Consider the following 21,410-nt stretch of genomic DNA (forward strand, 5'->3'; position numbering starts at 1 on the left):
AATCATTGTGAGTTGCTCTGGATGAGCTAAATGCCTAAAATGTGAATGCAATTCTAAACAAAAGCTACCCTACGGGTTGAGCCACTTTTTTAATTAGTGTCCATGTTGTGAAGCACTTGCCACCATATACTATATGTGTTGTGTACATCTCAGCTATTCCATTTTCTAGTCTGACAGAGTTCTAGTATCATATGTTAGAATCTCACTGACAGCAGGCATAAGCCATTAACTAGCTGTCTTTCCTGTTTTAAGCCTTCACAAAGCTGAGAGAGAGAGAGGGGAGGAAGGAGGAGGGATGCAGCATGAAAAAAATGACATTGGTTGCAGCTTAAATGTTTCTTTTGTCTACCTTCTTCTGTCCATCAGTCCGTCCATCAGTCTGTCTTTCCCCTTCTATCTAATTTTCCTATTTTCTTTCTCACTTTTGCTTTTACATGACTGTTTTCCAGCATCTAACCCTTCCCTCTTTCGCATCCTTTTTCCATTTGCAAATCTCAACCTCTCCTCCATTCTCTCAATCTGCTTATTATTCTCTCTTTCTCTCCCTCTTCTCTGTTCTTACTCCCCGGCATCCCACCATATGCCCTTTTTATATTATCCAAGCACAAGACAATATCATTAGAGTGCCTCTTCAATCCAACATTCATTCTGGATTGAGTAAGATCCCGTCTGGCAACAATTGCAGCACTGTGTATCTTAACCATGCGATAAAACAACCCTTGAACTGGCCAAAGAAAAAAAATACTGTCTAATGAAAACCAAAAAGAGCAGACCACCCTACTCCCCTAATTACCTCAACTCCCTATTGTAATAGCTTCCTACCGCCCTAGCCTACAAAAGTCAACAAGTGAGTGCCGGGATTCACACTCTATAGCCCAAAAACGGATGTGTGTCACTCTTGACAGCGCTGTATATATTTTTGTTTCTAAGTACAAGGCTCTGTGCACCTGTTATCCTTATGTTGCCCATGTGGTCTGTGAATGCTCAGCACTTGTTTGAATGTAAGAGTATTCACCCATTCACCCATCTCATGCACGCATGTTGCAGATTGAGATTACTATAAATTGTGTTGAGTGAGCACAATCATTCAGCGTGGCATTTATCAAGCTGAAACAAAAAGAGAAGAATGGATAAATGGATGCGTATCTCTGTCTGTGTGTATGTTTTACAGTAGATTTATATCTCTGTGGATCCCCCTACACACACATACACACACACAAGCACACACACACACTCAACCCTAACTCACACCACTTGAGATTCCGTGCAGATACTAGATCCCTCTCTCTCTTCAAGTGCCTTCTTCCTTGGCTGTGCTGTTGTTGCTTTCATGCATCCGGACAGATCCCTATCACTGCCTCTAGTAACCCCACTACCACACACACACACACACACACACCCACCACTGTCTACGGACATCAAACAGGACTGATACACTAAGCCAATGCGGGACTTGTTTACTAGATCTGAAGGATATGATGTAGACACACACGCACAAACCCCACACAATTTTTGATGGCTAGATTTCTGTCTGTTGGATTGATGAGAATACAACAAACAGCAGCTGTGAGTATAAATCATGTTTGCAGTGTAGCTGTAACTGCTGTAACATTAGTCAGATCACTGGTTAGCTAATCTGTTAAAAATTATACAGTATTACTTAAATTATGTGTTATTTTTTTTTGCATGTAATCCTTTCATTATAGCCTCCTCCAAGGTCTTGGTGTTCGCCGCCATTTTTTCCCAAAACTAACCTAGGGACGCCGAATCGATTCTAATTGGCTAAACGGATGGTGACAAATACATCTGTCCAGAATAAGTTTTTGTTTGAACTCGTCTGAAACAACATCAAGAAAAATCCACTTAGCTAAGGCAAGTAACAATCATTCAAAAGCAGTGAGTGTGACAGTCTGTGCACAGTTTTTCTGCATAGATGGACAAATACATTTCTATGTAACTGCATACTTAAGAGACAGCTATGATTCAATAGCTTTAAACAGGTTCAGGACTCACTGCACAACAGAGCCTAGTCTTTAATGAGCCCAAAAGAGTCTTACATTCCCAGTGGCCTCTGGTACCCATGAACCCTAGGTACTCTAGTTACCATAGGACATCAAAACGTGTCATCTCCTTCACACACATGAATGCAAGCCCAGGTATGCCTACACACAATTCCTCAGACATACATTCTCTTTGCACTCATAACCTCTTTTTTTGCCTTGGTCTCTCTCTCTCTCTCTCTCTCTTTCTCTCTCTCTCTCTCTCTCTCTCTCTCTCTCTCTCTCTCTTTCTCTCTCTCTCTCTCTCTCTCTCTCTCTCTCATTCACACACACATCCACACACACATCAACACCAGAGAGACAGTGATAATACATATTGAGGGATGGATGCTGGAAACAAAGTGGTTAACCAGGCACTGCAACTTCAGCAGATAACTTTATTGTCATTTTGGGCTTTTGCCATGGAGAGAGATACTGTCTGGGGAGTGTGGGTGGCTGGGATCAAAGGGCTGCTCTATGTGCCAAGTCCCCTAGAGGGAATGAGGGATCTCCCCCGGTATCTCCATTATAGATCAGGTGGAGCAGAAGAACCTGGCTTTTACGGATGGGGCGATATATCAAAATTCTATATATTGCACTACAAAAATGTGACAATGCATATCGTATCAATCTAAACCTGCATTATGGATACACAATGAAGCAAACTCAATAAACTGAGATATGGAAGCCACTTGAGGCAGAGTCTTGTCTTGAATTCATGTGAAGCCATCAGAACCCAGGAGACAAGACCAAGAAGAGGGAATTGTGCATCCCTTCATTCATACTAAGGCTATTGTGCAGGCTATTGCTTCCAACCCTGCAAGGTCCTCTAGCACTGGGACAAAGTAATGAAGGTAGGTCATGGCTGTTACTGGGAGCCTTTATTATGAAACCTACTTGTACATGTAGATGGCATAGCCATTGTAATGTTACCATTAACTGCACTTGCAACCTGCAAAGTGAGTGGATTAAACAGATTTAACCCATACACCAAGATCCTCTGAGGCCACTGGCTTCAGTCAAAGATGCCATCAGTGTTGGCCATCTTTGCTGTGACACAAACAAGTAAGGCTAGTGGAAAATTATTAGTGGCTCAGAAAAGATCTTGAAATCTAGAGCTACGCCACCTCAGATAACACCCAAGTTCTCTATTCCCCAAGAAAACGCAACCTATCAGATCAGATCAGATCAGATCAGATCAGATAGTGTCTCTGCATACAGCAAACTGTTCCGTTAGGCTAAGCACCTCAACATACTCCTCAATCAAAACAACCCCTCCGACCTCTCAGCCCTGGACTGACTCCCAAACCTGCCAACACCTCACTCATTAGATGAACCATGACTTCTCAGAGATTGGCATGACACCTAAAGAAAAACAAGACTGTAGGCCTGATGGTATTCCTGCTAAAATTCTCAAGAGTGGCAATTATCTTTTCACAAGAAGTCTTCACAACTTAATTCTGAAGATCTGGCAAAATGTAAAAATTGAAGATTGGAGGGACAGTAGCACTGTCACCATCTATAAAAATAAGTATGAAAAAATGGCATGTGTAAACAGCTGTGACATCTCTCTGCCTTGTATTGCTGAGAAAGTGCTAGCACGTGTCATGCTGTTCCACATCACAAACAGCATCACTGAGACCACCCTTCCAGAAACAGAGTGTGATTTAAAAAAAAGAGAGGAGCTGATCTGACATGATCCAGGAGAAGGGTAGGGAACGAAACAATACAGTACACTATCTTTATTGAGCTCACATAGGTCTTCGACACTGTGGACCAATCGATCCTCTTGACAATCCTCAACAAATTTGGTTTCTCTCACAAATTTGTCAACATTCTTAAACAGCTCCATGGTGTTCATGCAGACTAGCCTCAGTGCTACCAGCCTCAGTAATCATTGATCTATTTCTGGCAGCAGTCACACTTCTCTTTCACAAATCCTCCAATGCTGACAGTGGCATCCAACTAATGTTCCACCTTGATGGAAGTCTACTCAACCTCAGACAGCAGCAAGCTCTCACCAAAGCTGAGATTTGCACATACAGTATATACACACTGCAATAAGTGGATGACTGCGGTCTCCATGCTGATTCTCCAACTGCAATACAAAGCACACTCGAAATTGTGTCTTCTATATGGCCTCCTAGTGAACACACAAAACAACTAACCCTGCGGCAATCCCCATCTCCCAACCCCCGCCAGTTCAATGTTGATGGCACTCATCTCAAAGTTACCAAGCAATTTTATACCTCAACAGCTTTCTAACTCCATCTTGCCTTGTCAAGGACAATATCCTGGCCCGGCCTGTATCAGCAAAGCCACAATGTTTTTGGCAGACTGTATTACCCAGTTTTTGAGAAAAATCAAAACCTCAACAAAGATCATAGTCTACCAATCATCATACCATCCTAAGTCTAACCTTACTATATGGCTCTGAGGCTTGGACCATACACCATTACCACACCAGATCCCTGTAGACCGTTCACATCCTTTTCCCAACAAATCTTTAAGGTCACCTGGGAAAATCACATCCCTCATGTCAACAATCCACAACAAACTGAGACAATTAGAATGGAGGCTAAGTACACTATGAGAAGTACAAGGGAATGTGGTCCAGATGCTGCTGGTTGCCAGCAGAAGCCCTTGTAGGCAAAAGTACCATTTAAATGACCAGATAACTAGGGAACAATGAAAAATACAGAAAAAAATGTAACATCCCCAATGACTTTGACCAGCCACAGTGGTGTTAAATATGTTGTTCTGGAGTAGCCACATTTAAAACCCAATGGATCCATGAACAAAGACCACAATGAGGCAATGGAGATCCGAACCTGTTGCCTCTTCTGCATCTCCAGAGTCAATCCTCACATGCTCCATCTGTGGCATGCGGCTCCAGGATTGTCTCCATAGCCACATGCAGTTGCACAGTTTTCAAAAAACATAGCCTGAGCCAAAATCTCAACTCACTTAATTAATTGAAGCACTGTTGTCTTTGTTTTTCAATGAACAACCATTAGCAAATAAGTGTGTGTGTGTGTGTGTGTGTGCGTGTGTGTGTGTGTGTGTGTGTGTGTGTGTGTGTATGAGTGTGTTGTAGGGTTGCGTATGTGTGTGCATGTGTGCATATGCTTGAAACTGCACAGGACAGGATCTTTAACCCATGACAAACTCATGCTGGTAGCGGTCTACCACTTGAAAAGGACACACAGTGTAGTTCCAAAGATCACATTGGATGCCGTTGGGCTTAATATGACTGGAGAGGAAGAATAATGTCAGCGATTGATTCATCATATATGTGTACTTATATGTATACTGATGTTATGAGAGAGGATGGGCTTTGAGGACACAGTGGTCGATATATCAATGTACATACATGCTTTCCAAACCATGTTTCAGAGCATATATGACAGAGGGTGTGAGAAAATGAGAGGGAGAGAGAGAGAGAGAGAGGGAGAGTGAGACAGAAAGAAATAGAGACAAGACTGCCTGTATTTGTTTTGTGTGTTTGCATATTTTTCAAACAAATGTACACATGCACACTTGTAAGTGTGTGCGTATATATTTGTGTTTGCGCATCCACATAGAGTGTACAGTCCATGGCCTTGTGATGAGGTGATGTCATCACACATGACCCTCTGAGAACAGTGTGTTCGTCACAGCAGAAATGCTTTTTGTATGAACGGTGTGTCCTTCACAGTGGAAATCCTTTCTTTATGGCTTTACGGACATGTTCCACTAGCATCTCCCTCCTCTGAGAAAATCAACCCTCTGCAACGCTGTTGGTGGGAACACACACTGTTTTTCTCACACACACAGAAGTGGTGCCATCTGTATATCAAACATATCAAAGGCTGCCAGTTAATTCCCCACCGCCTGATTGGGTAAATCCTTGCCAACGTGTCCTTAAGTAAGTTACCTGACCACAACTGTTTAAGAACAACTAGTTCATTGGCCTTGTAGAATGTGAACATTCTGTAAATGCAACATCAGCAGTGGGAACCGGCTCTGTTTCCAGTTTCACGCACGGAAAATGATATCAGTTTGATGGTGCAAAGCTTATGTCAGACTTAGAGAGTTCTGAAGCATATTCATGTCATTTCTCACATCAAAGCAACATTGTTTTTAGATCTGGATTGAGCCTCAATTGCCCTGAAATTAATGCGGAATGAGAAAGCCTATAGAGTCTTGTTGAGAATGATTAGAAGTGATAAATATGCATATACATTGAAAGAGAGATAGTGAGTATTTCAACTTCAACATGCCTTAGCTTCAACTGTCCACACTGGGGAGACGTAATTAAATAGGACTGAGCCTAATGCACTTCAGTGTGTGTGTGTGTGTGTGTGTGTGTGTGTGTGTGTGTGTGTGTATGTGTGTGCGTGTACATGAATGTTTGCCCTAATGTTTTGGGCAATCAGCCCTTCTCTGACTTGCGACAGCAACAGATCAATGCTTCCACAGGGCTTTGGTGGAATCAATGGCTTCTTCTCCCGTCTTCAGTAAGCATTACTTTAATGAGAGCTGCAAACTTCTGCATCCACCCAGGGAGACATCTAATTAAATGCCCCAATCTCCAAAATTACTTAACTGGCAAACCAATAGAACTTTCTGTGTCTTGCAAAATTGGGGCTCATTTATCATCATTGCAACATGAAAAAATACTAGGCCAAAGCTACCAAAGAATTAAAGAATATATCTGAAAGAATCAAACAGAATGCCTGTTTTTAAATACTAGTTACAATTTAATTTGATTCCATACTCATATTTCATATTTCATATAGGCATACCTTATAACCTATTACATATCAACACTGTATATTAATTTACTTCATATTCCTTAAAGTGTTTGTGGGACAGGCTATTCAATTTTGTTTGTAGTGGTAGAGGGTTTTAGGGTTCGTTGACCTCTGAGTTGACCATTTACACCAAATTGTTTCTCTTTTAGCTGGTAGCAACGTATCGTCTAATAAGCACATATTGGCTGGAAAACATGCTCTTAATACGCATAACACTTTCCCATTACTTAAGCTGACGTTAATTCAGGCAGGAAACGCAAGTCATGCGCACCGCATCAGCTGATCGTCAACTGATCTCAAAAAACACCAGTCACATTCGTCACTTCAAAGAAAGTGGTCCATTGAGGCTGTCAGCGCCGCACTCATTCATCCCTGCGGTTCCTACCTGCCACACACTGCTGTTGACTGGCTGTGCTGATTTCTCCCTCCTCCTCCCCAGCCTCCTCCTGTCTGGTACCCTATTAATCGATATACTCACGATTTTATGTTCTGTTCTGTAGGCCTGTCTCTTGAAATGATGTATTCCGTATCTCATGATATGTGTCTGCTGGGTTCTGTTCTGTATACCCCAGAGGGGGGTTGATTGCACTCCCCGCTGAATCTTTAGCATGCTGCCTGGATTCATACGGGGAGCAGCCTAGAGAGCAGAACCTGTACCGCCATACCGCCATATATAACCATCTGTACAATAATGGTTTAACAAAAAAAAAAACATCTATCAACTACCACCATTACAAACAGCAGCTTCAGTGACTTAGCATGAATTTGCGACAACTTTTCAGGTCAGATTCACTGAAAAATCTATTAAATCCTTTCTGAAGTATTGATAAATGAGACATAAAAGCTACAGTGAGGGTAAAAAGCACTCTTAGGGCCAGTGTACACTAGACACTTTTTGATTCAGTATGTAGACGTGGTTGTGTCGGAGCCGGATGGGTGCAGTCCATTTTTTTATGCTCCTGGTCTGTTTTTGCCGGCCCATCTTGTGTCTGTGGCATCTTGAAATACGCTGTTTTGACTTGTGGGTGTATGTATACACAATAAAGACCTAGAAAATCAATATATTATATGATCTCTTATTTATGGTGCCAAAATGTCTGTTTCCCAATTGAAACCAATGAATGAATGATGACAGCCTTTTTTCCTCAGCCTTTTTTCTGTAGCCTAGTGTGTTATCCGTCTTGTCAGCTCTGAGCTTATAAATGAATATACAAAAGTAATCTTTTTATTGTGCCAGGAGTTCAGTTTCCTGATTGAAGCCACTGACAGAAACGGAAAAAAAATGAGGAGGTAGACCAATTAAGATATTTAAAATAAACATATATTCCAGTTGATGCATGGCTCACCCATAACTGAAGTTAATATCTAAAAACACTTAAGAAAACTAAAGTCTAGCTGTTGTTGCTCCGCCGCAGAGCCAGAGTGCACACACAAGACAGAGGCAGTGGACATCGGCCTCCTCATTTGGAATGTGATACATTCAGCGATCATACAAACATGTTACCAATAAATAGAACAAGCTGCATATGGCCTTACCTTAGTAACAGCAGGGTATCCAGCGGCAACCTCACCAGAGCAGTAGGGCTTCTCCTCATGGGAAACCTCGACAGTGGAGGCCCACTGGTCCAGGAAGCCACTGGGGGTGTAGAGGCCACAGTCCCTCACTCCCGTCTCTCGCTCAAAGTCCTCACACACCCCGTCACCGTCATAGTAGTAACACATGCTTGGCTCCTCTGCAGGTGAAAAGACAGACAAACAGTAGACAAGTTGTAACCTCACAAAGCATTTGCCATTATCTGTGTTTTTAAAAAGGGAAAAGCACTAACACTAGTGAGATAGAAAAGTCTGGTATAAAAGCACAAAAGCTAGAAAACTTAACATGCAGAAAATCACCAACCTAAGACACCTATATGCTCCCTATGAATTTCTAAGAAAATGTCAGTCAGTTGCCACACATTTCCCTCTCCTGCTCTATCTCCTCCACTCTTCATCTACCTTGCCTTCATTTTCACAGCTATAAAGCGTTGTACTCACCTGTTAATGTATTTCAGTCAGCCAACTCACGGTAACAGATTATTGAGAATGAATGCAGATATACTGTAGATACAGAGTTTAGTATGGCATCTAGGCTCTCCTGTCACTCCCTGCGAGCATACAGCTAGCTAGCCAAATGAGAGCAGGGAGTGACGATAGGGAACTTCCCCCCCGGTGGAGACCGGTGGATGCTGGGGTGGAGGTGGGGATGATGAAACGATGTATGGTGAACAGCAGCAAATACATAACTGAGCAGCGTAACAGCAGCATGGTAATGCGAGAGATAGTGAGCAGGTGCAGGTAGCTTAAATAGACCGCCTTATTGAGAGGGGGGCGCTTGATGAGAGTTGCATGAGTAGTGTGTGTATCACGTAACACGGGACACGAGCTGTCTGCCTGAACTAGCTTTGCAGGCTTCGCTTCATAAAGCTATATATTAACAGGTGAGTCTATACACACTCCACACTCCGGTCTTTCCCTCTCTCTCCACCCCTCCACTCATCCTATCCTGTAGTACATTTTTGCTCCATCCTCCTCTGGGATGCCATTTCTAACCTTTTCTATATTGCTCCAGAAGGTGGAGAGGGAGAGGAGCAGATAGAGGAGGGGGGGAGGAGGATAAGGTAGAAGAGGTGCACGGAAAGAGGAGGATAAATCACTGAGTCAGTAGAAGTATACAAAGAGTCAGAGATGGAGAGAATTCATGAGAGGGATAAAGAAAGAAAGAAAGAAAGAAAGAAAGGAGGGGGAGAGAGAGAGAGAGAGAGAGAAAGAGAGAGAGAGAGAGAGAGAGAGAGAGAGACATAAGTCAAGGATATAGCAGTATGGCTTTTCCAGACATCCCACCCGGTGTTAAGGTCTGGAACTGGAAGCTATAGGAGCAAAAACAGCTAGAATCTGGGCTGGAGGAGTCTGGAGGAGGAGAGGAGAGTAAAAGAGAGTGGAGGAGGCTGCCTGGGCCTCATTGCTCTCAGCTCTCAGCTATAGCAGTGTCAGCCGGTGGGGTTCCAGTTAGGGGGAAAGGCGGCACTTCGTGCCAAGTTGGCCGGGGCCTCCTCCTCGAAATTCCAGCGCTCCCCAGCACGGCCCAAAACTCAAGTCAGTTCTGTGCTCTGGCAATGGTGAAACGAGGGGCTGCTGAGGGGGCATACAGAATACGCTCCCGCCACTCACCCAGCAGGAACAGGGGGAAGGAAGAAGGGAAAGTGAGAAACTGAGACAGGAGGAAGTTCAAACAGCAGCTTGTGAGAGGTGCAAGAGTGATAGGTGAGAAAAGAAGTGGAAAAAGACAGAAAGCGGGAAAGAGGAAGGGCAATACTTTGTATCAGAAAGGCAGGGATAGAGGGAGAGAGAGTGACTGGAAAGGTGATTGAGTGCAAGAGGGAAAAGAGGATGAACTAGAGAGCCCAAGAGAGTATGAGAAAGAGAAAGAGAGTGAAGATAGCGATAAACCCAGAGATGAACAGAGACAGAGTCGGCACTGCTGAGAGACAGAGAGGCATAAAGACTGACACAGAGAGATGGGTGCAGAGGCGGACAAAATGTTATAACACTATGCCTGTTTTCATCAAGACGGCACCCCAAGCCACAATCGACCACATGCGTAAATGCACCCAGGAGTGAAATGTGATTTCCCAAAGCTATCACTCTAGTTTGGGAATATGGCTTGAGAAAATCAGAATCCAATCCCTCTTTTCTTTATCTGCACCTGTGTTTATTGTGGCTTGGAGCCCTATCAAGACATAGCCACTGGGATTGTAATGCCAGGTGGGGTCATGTGAAAAGAACTTGTCCATTTCATCAAATCCAGATATAATTCGGCTCGATCGTGTGAATAGCCTATTAAAGCTCATCCAGACTGTAGCACCCTGGCCCTGTTATATACTTGGTGTCAATTCTCCATCCAACTCTCTCTCTCACTCTATCCAACTCACTGACAAGCAGGCACTCACTCACACATACAGACAGATGGACAGAAGGTCCCGTCATTATAGTGTCCAATTTCTGTGCAAAAACTACAACTATGTCAAGCAGTGTCAGACACACACACACACACTTACACACACTTACACACATCTCTGAGCATTGCAGTTGGTGGAAAAACAGCACAGCCAATGCAGTCATCCAGCAATCTGACAGGGATTAAGTGGCCACTTCACACAGGCTCACACACGTGCGTGCATGCATGCATGTACATGTGCGTGCACACACACACACACACACACACACACATAAACACACACACAATCTTGTTGAAAACAGATCAGTTATGACATAATATCACTTGTTATTGTGCGCAAAAACAGGACAGTGAGTGTGTGTGTGCGAGTGCGTGTGTGTGTGTGTGTGTGTGACAAAATATACATGGGGCTAAATGAGTGGCAGGCAGCAGGAGAATTGTACAGGAAACCATCCATCTATTCATAAAACAAACAACATAGGGGATGCCAGCCACTCAACTATATAAAATGTGTTGACACACACATTTTTTTAACGTAATGATTTCCAGAGTTTTTTACAGCAGGTCAAAGTGATTATGATATCCAATGACATTTTGACTCTTGTGAGAAAGGCATTAAGCATTTGGACAAAAGACACACACAGATGTCAAATCATAAAAGTTTGGCTCTTTTCAGTTAGCCTCAGCTCATCAGAAGACATTACAGCCTCTGTCTTTAATGGAATAATACCAAGAGCTGTGTCAGTCAAAACCCAAACAGCCAATAATAATAATCAGCCAATAAACTGATGCCACCAAGAGGGCTAACAGAATTTTTAAATTGTAATGTTATGTAAAAAACAGATCTAAACTTGGCAAAAATGCCATTTAACATGTGCATGCCATTTTAAATGCCATTTCTGGCTAAAGGCTGACCAGGAAAATATGTTTAGAGGCTCATAAGCCGCTATATTATTGATATATTGGATATACGCATTCCACATAATGTCATTGATGGTAAACTGGAACTCATTCTCTTCTCCCACCAAAAAATTCCCAGACAGTAGTGCAGAGGCTCAAATTAGAGCCCTTCGGTTGCAAGTATTCCTCTTTAACCTTAAGGCTATTTCTCTGTCCATGTGACTTACCAACACAGTTGAAGAAGGGCTCTTTCTTGCACTGGCTGGAGCAGCCATCCCCATTCATGGAGTTCATATCATCACATTCTTCTTCTTGGGAGCTAAAATAGAGAGGTGGTTCTTAGAAAACACCTATACAGACACTAGCATACTGATAAATATCAAATAACACATATTAGGAGTGAAGATTCTTCAGAGAATGTTTCATTATCCTTTTTGAATGCATGTATTTGTTCACCTGTGTATGTCTATGTGTGTGTGTGTATGTGTGTGTGTGTGTGTGCGTGTGTGTGTGTGTGTGTGTGTGTGTGTGTGTGTGTGTGTGTGTGTGTGAGTCGCCTTGCCTCTGGATATGTCCATCCCCACAGTAGGGTGCCCCCAGTTCGTGCACCAGAGGTGGAGAGGGCTCACTCTCACTCCGACTGGAGATGGTCTGGACCTGGTACGTATATACAGCATGGGGCACCACATCCCTACACACAAGAGAGTGATGTAGGTGTGAGAAGGTAATATCACAGTAAGTGCCTGCAGGGAAGTATGAAACCTTGAAGCAAAGTTAAATGTCACAGTCACAAATAAAGAAAGTAGAAAGAGAATAAATGATTATAGAGAGAGTGACACACAGGCCAGGTCAGTGGACTAGGGGTTCAAGCCTGTAGGGCTGAAACCCTATTGTTTCTGTGGTGCTATAACAAGCAACTTTACGCTTTGACAAATAACTCCTGAACCAAGTATAGTTCAGCACCATACAACAAATATACTTTCTGCCTCATGTCATGCAATGCATAAGGGGATAGGAATGACGAATTGTTTTGTATTATCATGGCAAGTATTGGCTGAATGAATGGCATAAGTGGGGTACCTGAGTGGGGAGCAATATTAGTAAATTAGGGTAAATGGGACCAATAGGTTAGTCATAGAGCATGTGGACCATCAAGTAGACTTGAATTTGGAATGCCTTGAACTATATTGTAAATGCAGTGACAAGCACGCAAGGATGCTGTACTGTACACGTGAGTACCAGGACATACGTGGATTATTACACAAAGCCCTGTCTCTCCTCCTCTCCTCTCCTCTCCTCTCCTCTCCTCTCCTCTCCTCTCCTCTCCTCTCCTCTCCAGCGAGCAGTCAAACTGAGAGGGTCTTTGCGTAAATGTGCAGGGGAAGCCATAACCTTCAATGAATGCTAAGACAAACCATTCAAATGAACCTTTTTAGGTGATTGCACCAGGCCATGGCTGGAGCATTCCTTCCACACATCAATCAACTGTAGCTGTGTTAGCTTCAGGTCAGGCACGCACACAGGTAAATGAGCATACCTGAATACATGTTAAAAAATACACTTTTAAAGAGAGAAGCAGACATTCTGCACACATGTGTGTGTGTGTGTGCATGCGTGTGTGCATGTGTGTGTGTGTTTGTGTGTGCATGTGTCTGTGCATGCACTGTCCCCTGTGATTCGTGCACAAACATAAACACAAAAAGAAAAGACTGCACAGCTTACAGCACTGCCTTTGAAATATGTCAAAAGATTTACAACAGGAAAGACCTTTTTTACCATGGCTTTTGTTTTTTCCCTTCATCTCCTTTGTTCTCTAAGTGCTTGGTCACTATTCATACTCCCTGCCAATGAAAGTATGCCGGGTTCAAGTTGGCAGCACTGTCCCGGATATAAAAACTGATGCACCTAAAAATCATCAGGCAACAATGAAGCTCCCCAGGGCAAAATTAGTGTCTGGGACGAGAGAGGTGTGTTGTTTTTTTTTATTGTCAACACAGGATGTTTGACCTGACACACAACTATGTTTTACGCTATGTTCTGTTCTGCAGTCTTGGCACAGGCTGGTGTGACTCCGGTCTGTGCTCAAATATCTCCCCTTTAATAGAATTAGTTTAGCCCCTGGAAAAGGCAAGCTGAAGGCGACTTGATCCTAGAGGAGAGCAAAGACAGACAAGAGAGAGAAAGAAGAGAGAAACAATGAGGAAGTGCCTTAGTTTCCTTTTGGGGATTTTTATGAAGATACATAGTAAAGGAAAGAGACGAAAACATTTTAAGCTCACCTCTCAATCAGGATTGTTCTGAAGCAGGTCTGAAACACTGTACTGTATGTGCACACATATACACTCTCCTTGGTAGTTTCTTTTTCCCTCTCTCTCCCTCACTTCCATCCCCTCTCTCCAGTGAGACAGATGTATGTGGTTAATAGTATGCTGCGATGGACATCTTGGCCCCTGGCAACCTCCTAGAGTGCCCTGTCCACTTTGAGTTCAAATTTGGTCACAACAGGGGTTTCGCAGTCTATAGATTCAGATAGCAGGGCTTTTGTAAGTTCTCCGAGCCCCATCTTGACATTGAGTCAGAAGTCAAGATTTTTAAATCTGTCAGATGTTTTGATGCTTACGTTTCATAAAAAGCTGAAGTATCACATGCAGACTGTGCTCATTTATTTCACCTACTTGAGTAAGTAGGTGGTCCCGTTGGCAGGTACTTCTATTTCATTCTTTCTGACTACCAAATGTAGTGCTTAACACTATCTATCTACATTATCCATCTTGTGTATGTGCAAGATGAGTATTTATACCAACAAAATCATGTGTAACCTAGGATGTTGGAGGGCAGCAATGACCCCCCTCATAGATAAGCCCCCGTCATTCTGAGGTCTGTCCCTTCTATCTTCTCACAGGCATTTCACAATAGTAGTTTGAGTCAAGATAGTGTTCTCCCTATAGCTTTGGAGCAGCAGATGTTTTGTCACTTGCAGCCTCGTAGCCATTGGTTAGAACTATGCTTTTTGTCCTCCAGAGGCTGCAACTGGCAAGCTCCTGCTGCTTATCCCTTTCCTCTCCTGACAGAGCAGTGTTTTCACTGGTACTCTGTTAGTGCCTTGGCTAACGATTGCATCCCAGCCAGCACTGCCATTAGCTGCCTTCTTTAAGCAGGCCCCACAACCTTCCTTCTTCAAAGTGCTGCCCTAAAAGCCTTGCACTGAGGAGCTTCAAAACTGCTGGCCAGGCCCCAAGTCCTTCTTTCACCACGCCAATGACAGCAGGCCCTTTGCTGCCATGCGGGATGCCAGTAGCTACAAGCTGAATTTTATGCCTGCAGAGGAGCCACCTATGGCGCCCCTAATCATCTCCCCAGATGAGCTCTAAAGGTCTGATGCCTCAGTGTTTGCTGCTTACAAGAAGTTATGAATCGCTGCTCACGTGGGCTGCATCGGCGGCTCCGTCGCCTTGTCCAACTGTCTGCAGGCCTGAAGTGTGGACTCCTCTGCTCAGTCATACAGGAGGACCCTGCGCACTCTCCCTGTGGTCCCAGGTGACATGTTTGGCCTTGCAGCACAGCAAGCCTTGGAGCATAGCAGGCAAATCAAACTAGACAGCAGTTTGCTATAGTCTGCTAAGGGAGCATACCTCCTTGCTTTGACAGAGGGCTCCCCCAGAAAATTATAGTAGTTGCTGCCATCCAACAGCTTGCCCTGGTGGCTACCCAGGGCTCTATGGCCCTCTGAGCAACCAGACAAAATCCACTACAGTTAAACAAACATAAACCCCAAGACTCCTAAAGACTATGGGAAGCACCTTGGGGATGGCTGAGCTCTACTCCTTGTCCATGAGCTAAGAGTGCATGCACTAGAACTCTGATGGATCAGGAGTGGCTCTTTGGCGTAACCTCTGATTCCTCCCCAAAAGGCTGTCCACCATCCTTGCCAGTCAGATCATTGCATTGGCAGTATGAGTATGACCCTGCATATCTGCAAGGTGAGAGGGGATGAAAGACCATAACTGCTTGGCTTTTGCCAGTCTGACAGTCTTTTTGTTTGTTATAGGGGCCATAGAAAAGGTCATACCTTGTCTAAACAAAGGCTTTCCAAATAGATTGTAGAGGTGATTGCTGAAGAGTCATTCCACCAGGAGTGTCTCCACATCCTGTGCTGGACTGAGGAGTGAGCCACTAAGCATCATTTGTCACCATGCAGCTTTGCCTAGTTCTACAGGGTCAATGCTGCTACTCCTCATGCTGTGGTAACAGCTGTTCAACCACTGCCTTCAGCCTGTTCTCAATGAGATGGGTGCTTGATTCCTCTTGACCAGGTTGGTAATAGGCACTGCCTCTGCGGCCATCAAGAACGAAATAGAATGAGAGGTACTGACAGAGAACTGGAATGAATAGAATGGCCATACCTAATCAAATCAGCACTCTTGAATGGTCATTTGACTGGTACCACCCCTTGGTTTGGTGCATGAGACTCAAGGAACATCATGTATACTATGGCCATAGCATCACTTAACATTCTGATGGAAGCAACGCTGAACATTCCAACTTCCTGTGCCTCATGCATAATTCTGTCATGCCAACACTCATTTCCATGACTACAACATCTAAATTTGATGGCAGCCATCTTGAAGTGTACCAAAAGAAATGACATTGACCCATCACAAAGTGGATGTTCTTTTCATTCTATTTCTGTGGTACGGATGTATCTAAGGTTCAATGAATTCTGGATGAGTTCTCTGTCACCCGGAATCTTGGCGAAAAGATTCTTTAGAAACCAACTTCAGAATAATGGGAGCTAAATACCGGGGAGGGCGTTGCTGCCTTAGGTAATCCTAGGCCACACATGACTTGTTGGTAAAAACATTTGACCACACATTTGTGAGATGGATAATATCCAGTCCTTGATTCATGTGCCACTCATACGCCAAAGGTCTTTACTCAAGTTGCAAACAAGGTGTCGCGTGATAAGATTTCATCACGGCTGTGCATCCAGACATTCTTCTCAAGGCCCTTGTAAGAATAGAGGCTTTATCTCGCCTCATTCTCAAAGTCAGGCACAAGCCTGTAATATGCCTTTCAAAGGTATTTTTGATAGCACCAGCTGATTACACACGGAAGCATGTATGAATGTATGTGCTTGCAAGCGAGAGAAAGAAGTGTGTTGGTGTGTGTCTGTGTTCATCTGTGTGTGTGCGTATGCATGTGTGTGCCTTCATTGATGTGAGCACCGGGCATATATGTGAGCATACATATGCATGCGTTTCCGCTCTGTAGCTGCTTGTTGTTCTTGGCTAAGAGAGCCCAGATGAAAGGGCAGATAAATCTAAGGAAGTTGAAGAAAAATCTTAGATTGAGCCTGCAAGAACAACAAATAGGGCGATACACCTTTTGTCAGTGTGACAGCTGACATGCATTTGAGGTTTCAGTGCTATTAAATTCATAGCTATTTCTTATGAATGAGTTCACTCCAATGCTACACATTTAGACCTTTTACAGGTACTCTGATAAATTCAATGGCAAATGCATACATTGATACTAAACATCTGTGTTGTCATAGACAGTCACTCAATAGTTTGTCTCACATTGATTACACATGCAGTCTCAGTTGCAGTGATGTTGACACATCACAAAGTGAAGAGCTTCTCCAAATGAGAGCTGATGACTGATCACTACGTGCTGTACATTTTATGGCCAAACAAACCAAGCCTTTGCATGTTATACAGTACACAGCCTGGAGGGAGGAGCAACCAAAATAAACAAAAATAAAAATAAGCTGAATTCAAATAAAATAAAATAATATAAAATAAAAATGAATGAAAAATAAATGAAGATGAATATGAAGATAGATAGATTTGTAGCACTGTGTGTGTGTGTGGTCACACAGAGCTAGATTGGGGTGATCCAATGGGGCAGACAAAGAAGCTTCTGTTTTACCCCAACAGCCCAACCTGTAGAGAGCTCCACCATCTAAGACTGACTCCAACAGTTGAACAAATACAATTTTCTTCTTTACAGTAAAATGGGTCAGAGGAGCAATTATAATAAGGCCCAAATCACCTCTGCAGCCTCTGACCAAGAAACTTAACCCCCCTCTTGAACATTCCACATTAACAATCCTGGAACCCCACCTTTGAAATCCCATTTGTTGGACTTGGCCCAATTTATTCCTGGGAAATTGGTCTGTCACATTCCTGGAATAAAGAGTGCTGGAGAAATTTCGGTGAGTGTCCCAGACACCCAGACATCCCAGGACCCACTCCTGCCCTATTCACTCCCTCTGTCTGCCACTCATGAATATGGTTCATATTAGGAGGATTATGCAAGGCTCACTGCTAATGCCCAACTCCTTATGGTGAGAGAGAGAGAGAGAGAGAGAGAGAGAGAGAGAGAGAGAGAGAGAGAGAGCGAGAGAGAGCGAGAGAGAGAGAGAGGAATGATGTGGAAAGGAAAAAGGTTGAGAGGTGAAAATCAACTAAATGAGAAGGAATAAAGAATAGTGATGCCCAGGGCCTCATAGTTTATTTAAAATATTGTGTAGATTTTTTACAATCATACAAAATCTAGCCTTAATCAAATTTAAATACAAATTTAAAATAGAAATGTATTATTGTCATTTTTGATATTGCCAGTTAGAGTGAACAAAAAATGTCTGACGGGAAACATAACTATATAATTATTGCATCCATCTGCAAATTTTTACTCCCAAACAAATCTTAAGTCTGCTCCAAACCTACTTGTGCACACAGAGGCTATTGAAAATGATTACTGTTGGAGCACAGAGCTTTTTCTCACAATTAGCCAGGAAGTGTATAACACAAACCCAATCTGTGCTGCCAAAGAGAAAACCAAAAACTCCAACTCAAACGTATCTTTTTTCTTCTCCTTCTGAGGAGACATAAGGCTGTCAGAATTCTCAAGCAGCAGCGGACTTGTCAGGATAGCAGCCAAGGAATGAGGCCACAGGGGGACGGATGGGGACTATAAGGGGGCAGAGGTGTGTAGAACAGGGGTAGGATCCCGTCTGAGAGGGGGTGAGGGGCAGTGGTGATGATGGGGGAGCTGCCCTCTCCCTCCTTTGGCTGGGAGGTCCCTTCACATCATGGGGCTGAGATGGGCTTTGACGCAATGACAGCTCTGAAAGCCAGGTCAGGGAGAGGATTAGCCCATGGGCTGGGGTCTCAGAAGGATGGGGTCAAACTAAACCCAATCCTCTCTCTTCATACCTCCTCTACCCCCAAATGTCTTCCTCCATCACCTACTGGCCCCCTCCAGAGCCCAGCAATGATTTACCCCCAGCTGGTCCAACCTTCCACCTCTGCCTCTCCTCTTCACTTCACCCTCCTTACTCCCCTCCATAATTTACCCTATCGGCCTGACCTCCCAGCCCTTGGCCATTCCAAACAAACCACCACCTATGGATGGAGCCAAGGGAGCCAAGATGTGCACCATCCCCCTTGACTAGTGCCCCCAGCTCAGGTGAAGGCCAGTGGCCTGAAAGTGGGAGGTCAGTCCAACCCCCTCCTGTCAAGTCCTCCATCGCTCTATCCAGCCCCCGTCCATGGAAACATGCTAGAAGGAGAAGTGAACCGTGACGGTCTGGTGAACTTACTGTGTGGTCAATCAAAACACTTCAGTGGCTGGACCCAAAGCATCAACCAGAACACTTTACATTGGCTTTGTGGGACACCAAAACATCTGGGCGACCTACGCTTTTTATTTCCGCCATGTCAAAGGCTATGTTTGTTGTAAGATGGTGAGTGTGATGAGGCAGTATCCTTAGCCAGAGGCCTCTGTGTCTGTATGTGTGTGCATGTGTGTGTGTGCCTGAGAGTGTGAGTGAGCACAGCCTTGTTAATTGGATTTGATGAAAGAATTTGAGTGTGTACATGTGCATGTGTGCATGCGTGCATGTGGGTTTGTGTGTACTGGTGTGCCTGTGCCTGTGCCTGTTTGTTGATCTGATCTGTGGATGCATTCCACATTTTGCATATGAACAAAACAGTGTCCTTGCACAGTATTACACTCTTTAAAGGTGATTGTGCTTTTGCCTAGACTGTAGAACGACCAGCCTGAAGAACTTAGGCTTGCTTACCCATTGCATTTTTTTTTTTAAATCACTTCTTTAGACTTGCTTTTATGTTGGCTTAGGTTATATTGCTCTTGATCCTGCTTACTTTTAACCAATTTCATTTATGTATTCTTCTTTAATGTCTTTTCTCTTCCTTGTGCTTCATATTTTTATCTCATGTATGTTAATATACTTATTTTTGTTTTCATTACAGCACTTTGTAAACTTTTTTTTAAATAAGTGCTATATACAGTTTATATACTACTACTACTACTACTACTACAACTACTACCAATAAAAATAATAATATTAAAATAATAATCCATTTGAAGTTTAAGATTTTGATGCCTGTAGCACACCCAATTTGCTGGCAAGCTCCTCTGTTCATCCAACAAAGACAAGATCTCCATATGCTCCAGGCCTTCAATTCAAAGATGTCCCATTTGATCTCCCATGCCAGCCTTCTGCTATGAGTTGACCTGAACCTTCCACTGTGGGAATGGGGTCAAACTGCTCTCACATCACAAAAGAGTCAACCAGTACCACTGACCACTACCACTGGAATGCTACTGCAGCCATTGAAATGCACCACAGCCGTTAAACTACCTACACCAATAATCATTCAAGTGCAGCAAAAACCCCAAATGAATACATTCCCATTGCAGAATAGCCTTTCAGAGACACTGCCGTTCAACCTGGGCTTTAAAAGTAAGCACTAATATGCTGCAAAACCACTACATAGAACATAGGTATCCTCGCGCTATCTTGCATAACAGGCATACTCACCCTATCGCCTCTTATCAAGCACTTTCCTTCTCATGTGAACCATGCTGACAGCACGATAGTGAGATGGCATAACACACGGCAGTGCCATGTATAGCGCAACCTTTATCTAGTCAGCACATTCCACGAAAGCAAAGCACTAAACTCTCGCCACCATGTGCAGATAATGCCTTCAACAAGTCATCTGTTTGCCCTTGCTTCATGGAACATGGGAAAAAACAAATGTGGGCAACGACTGACCTGTGACTTAGGAAACAAATGTTGGGCAGCAGATTTGAAACTGCAGAAGCAGTGGTTGCTCACTAATACTCCTGGGGGTATTCAAAAGGATACCAGGACATACCAAAACATATTTTTGTGGATATCTTTCACAGAGGAATTTTAACACCTCTTTTCTGTCATGTCAAAATTCCCCTATTACATCACAATAAAGCAGGAAACAAAATGAAAACCACCCAGCAATGCTCAATTTCTAAAAGAAAATACTTTGAGTAAAAAACGTTTCTCAAACGTCAAATATGTGCCTCTCGTCCTCTGGTAGAGATGCGGGGAGGTAAGTTGAGAGCCTTTCTAGAGAGGAGTTAAATGGTGCCACCGGTCCTGAATCTTGGTGTCTGACTGGGCTAGACAGGGCCAGGCAGACCACACCAGCTGGACACAAGCAGGCATGCAGGTAGAGCCCAAGCTTAAATCAGCTTCCAGTTGCAACATTCAGCATATTAACTTTGGCTGCGCTTCACACCCTGACAAAGAACAACTTTAATTTTTTTTTTTTTTTGTATTATTTCTCAACTCTCAAGGAATGTCAGGGAGGAGATTAAAGTTTTAGTCAG

The 21,410-nt window shown here is 43.5% G+C and overlaps 1 protein-coding gene across 1 annotated transcript in view; it reads right to left on the reverse strand.

The window, feature by feature from the left end:
- The window catches only part of pappaa (pregnancy-associated plasma protein A, pappalysin 1a), a 94,959-nt gene that overhangs the window by 45,239 nt on the left and 28,310 nt on the right, over positions 1–21,410 (reverse strand). Inside the window, exons 8-10 of the mRNA XM_071517908.1 lie at positions 12,292–12,420; positions 11,957–12,048; positions 8,372–8,568 (exon numbers count right to left, since the gene is read on the reverse strand). Of these exons, the coding sequence (XP_071374009.1) occupies positions 8,372–8,568; positions 11,957–12,048; positions 12,292–12,420 (418 nt within the window). The remainder of the gene's footprint in view (positions 1–8,371; positions 8,569–11,956; positions 12,049–12,291; positions 12,421–21,410) is intronic.

This window comes from Centroberyx affinis, unplaced genomic scaffold (assembly GCF_046629955.1).
Source record: "Centroberyx affinis isolate AG114_WGS23_722 - 3 ecotype Tasmania unplaced genomic scaffold, CSIRO-AGI_Caff_v1 ptg000539l_1, whole genome shotgun sequence".
NCBI classification, from domain to species: Eukaryota; Metazoa; Chordata; class Actinopteri; order Beryciformes; family Berycidae; genus Centroberyx; species Centroberyx affinis.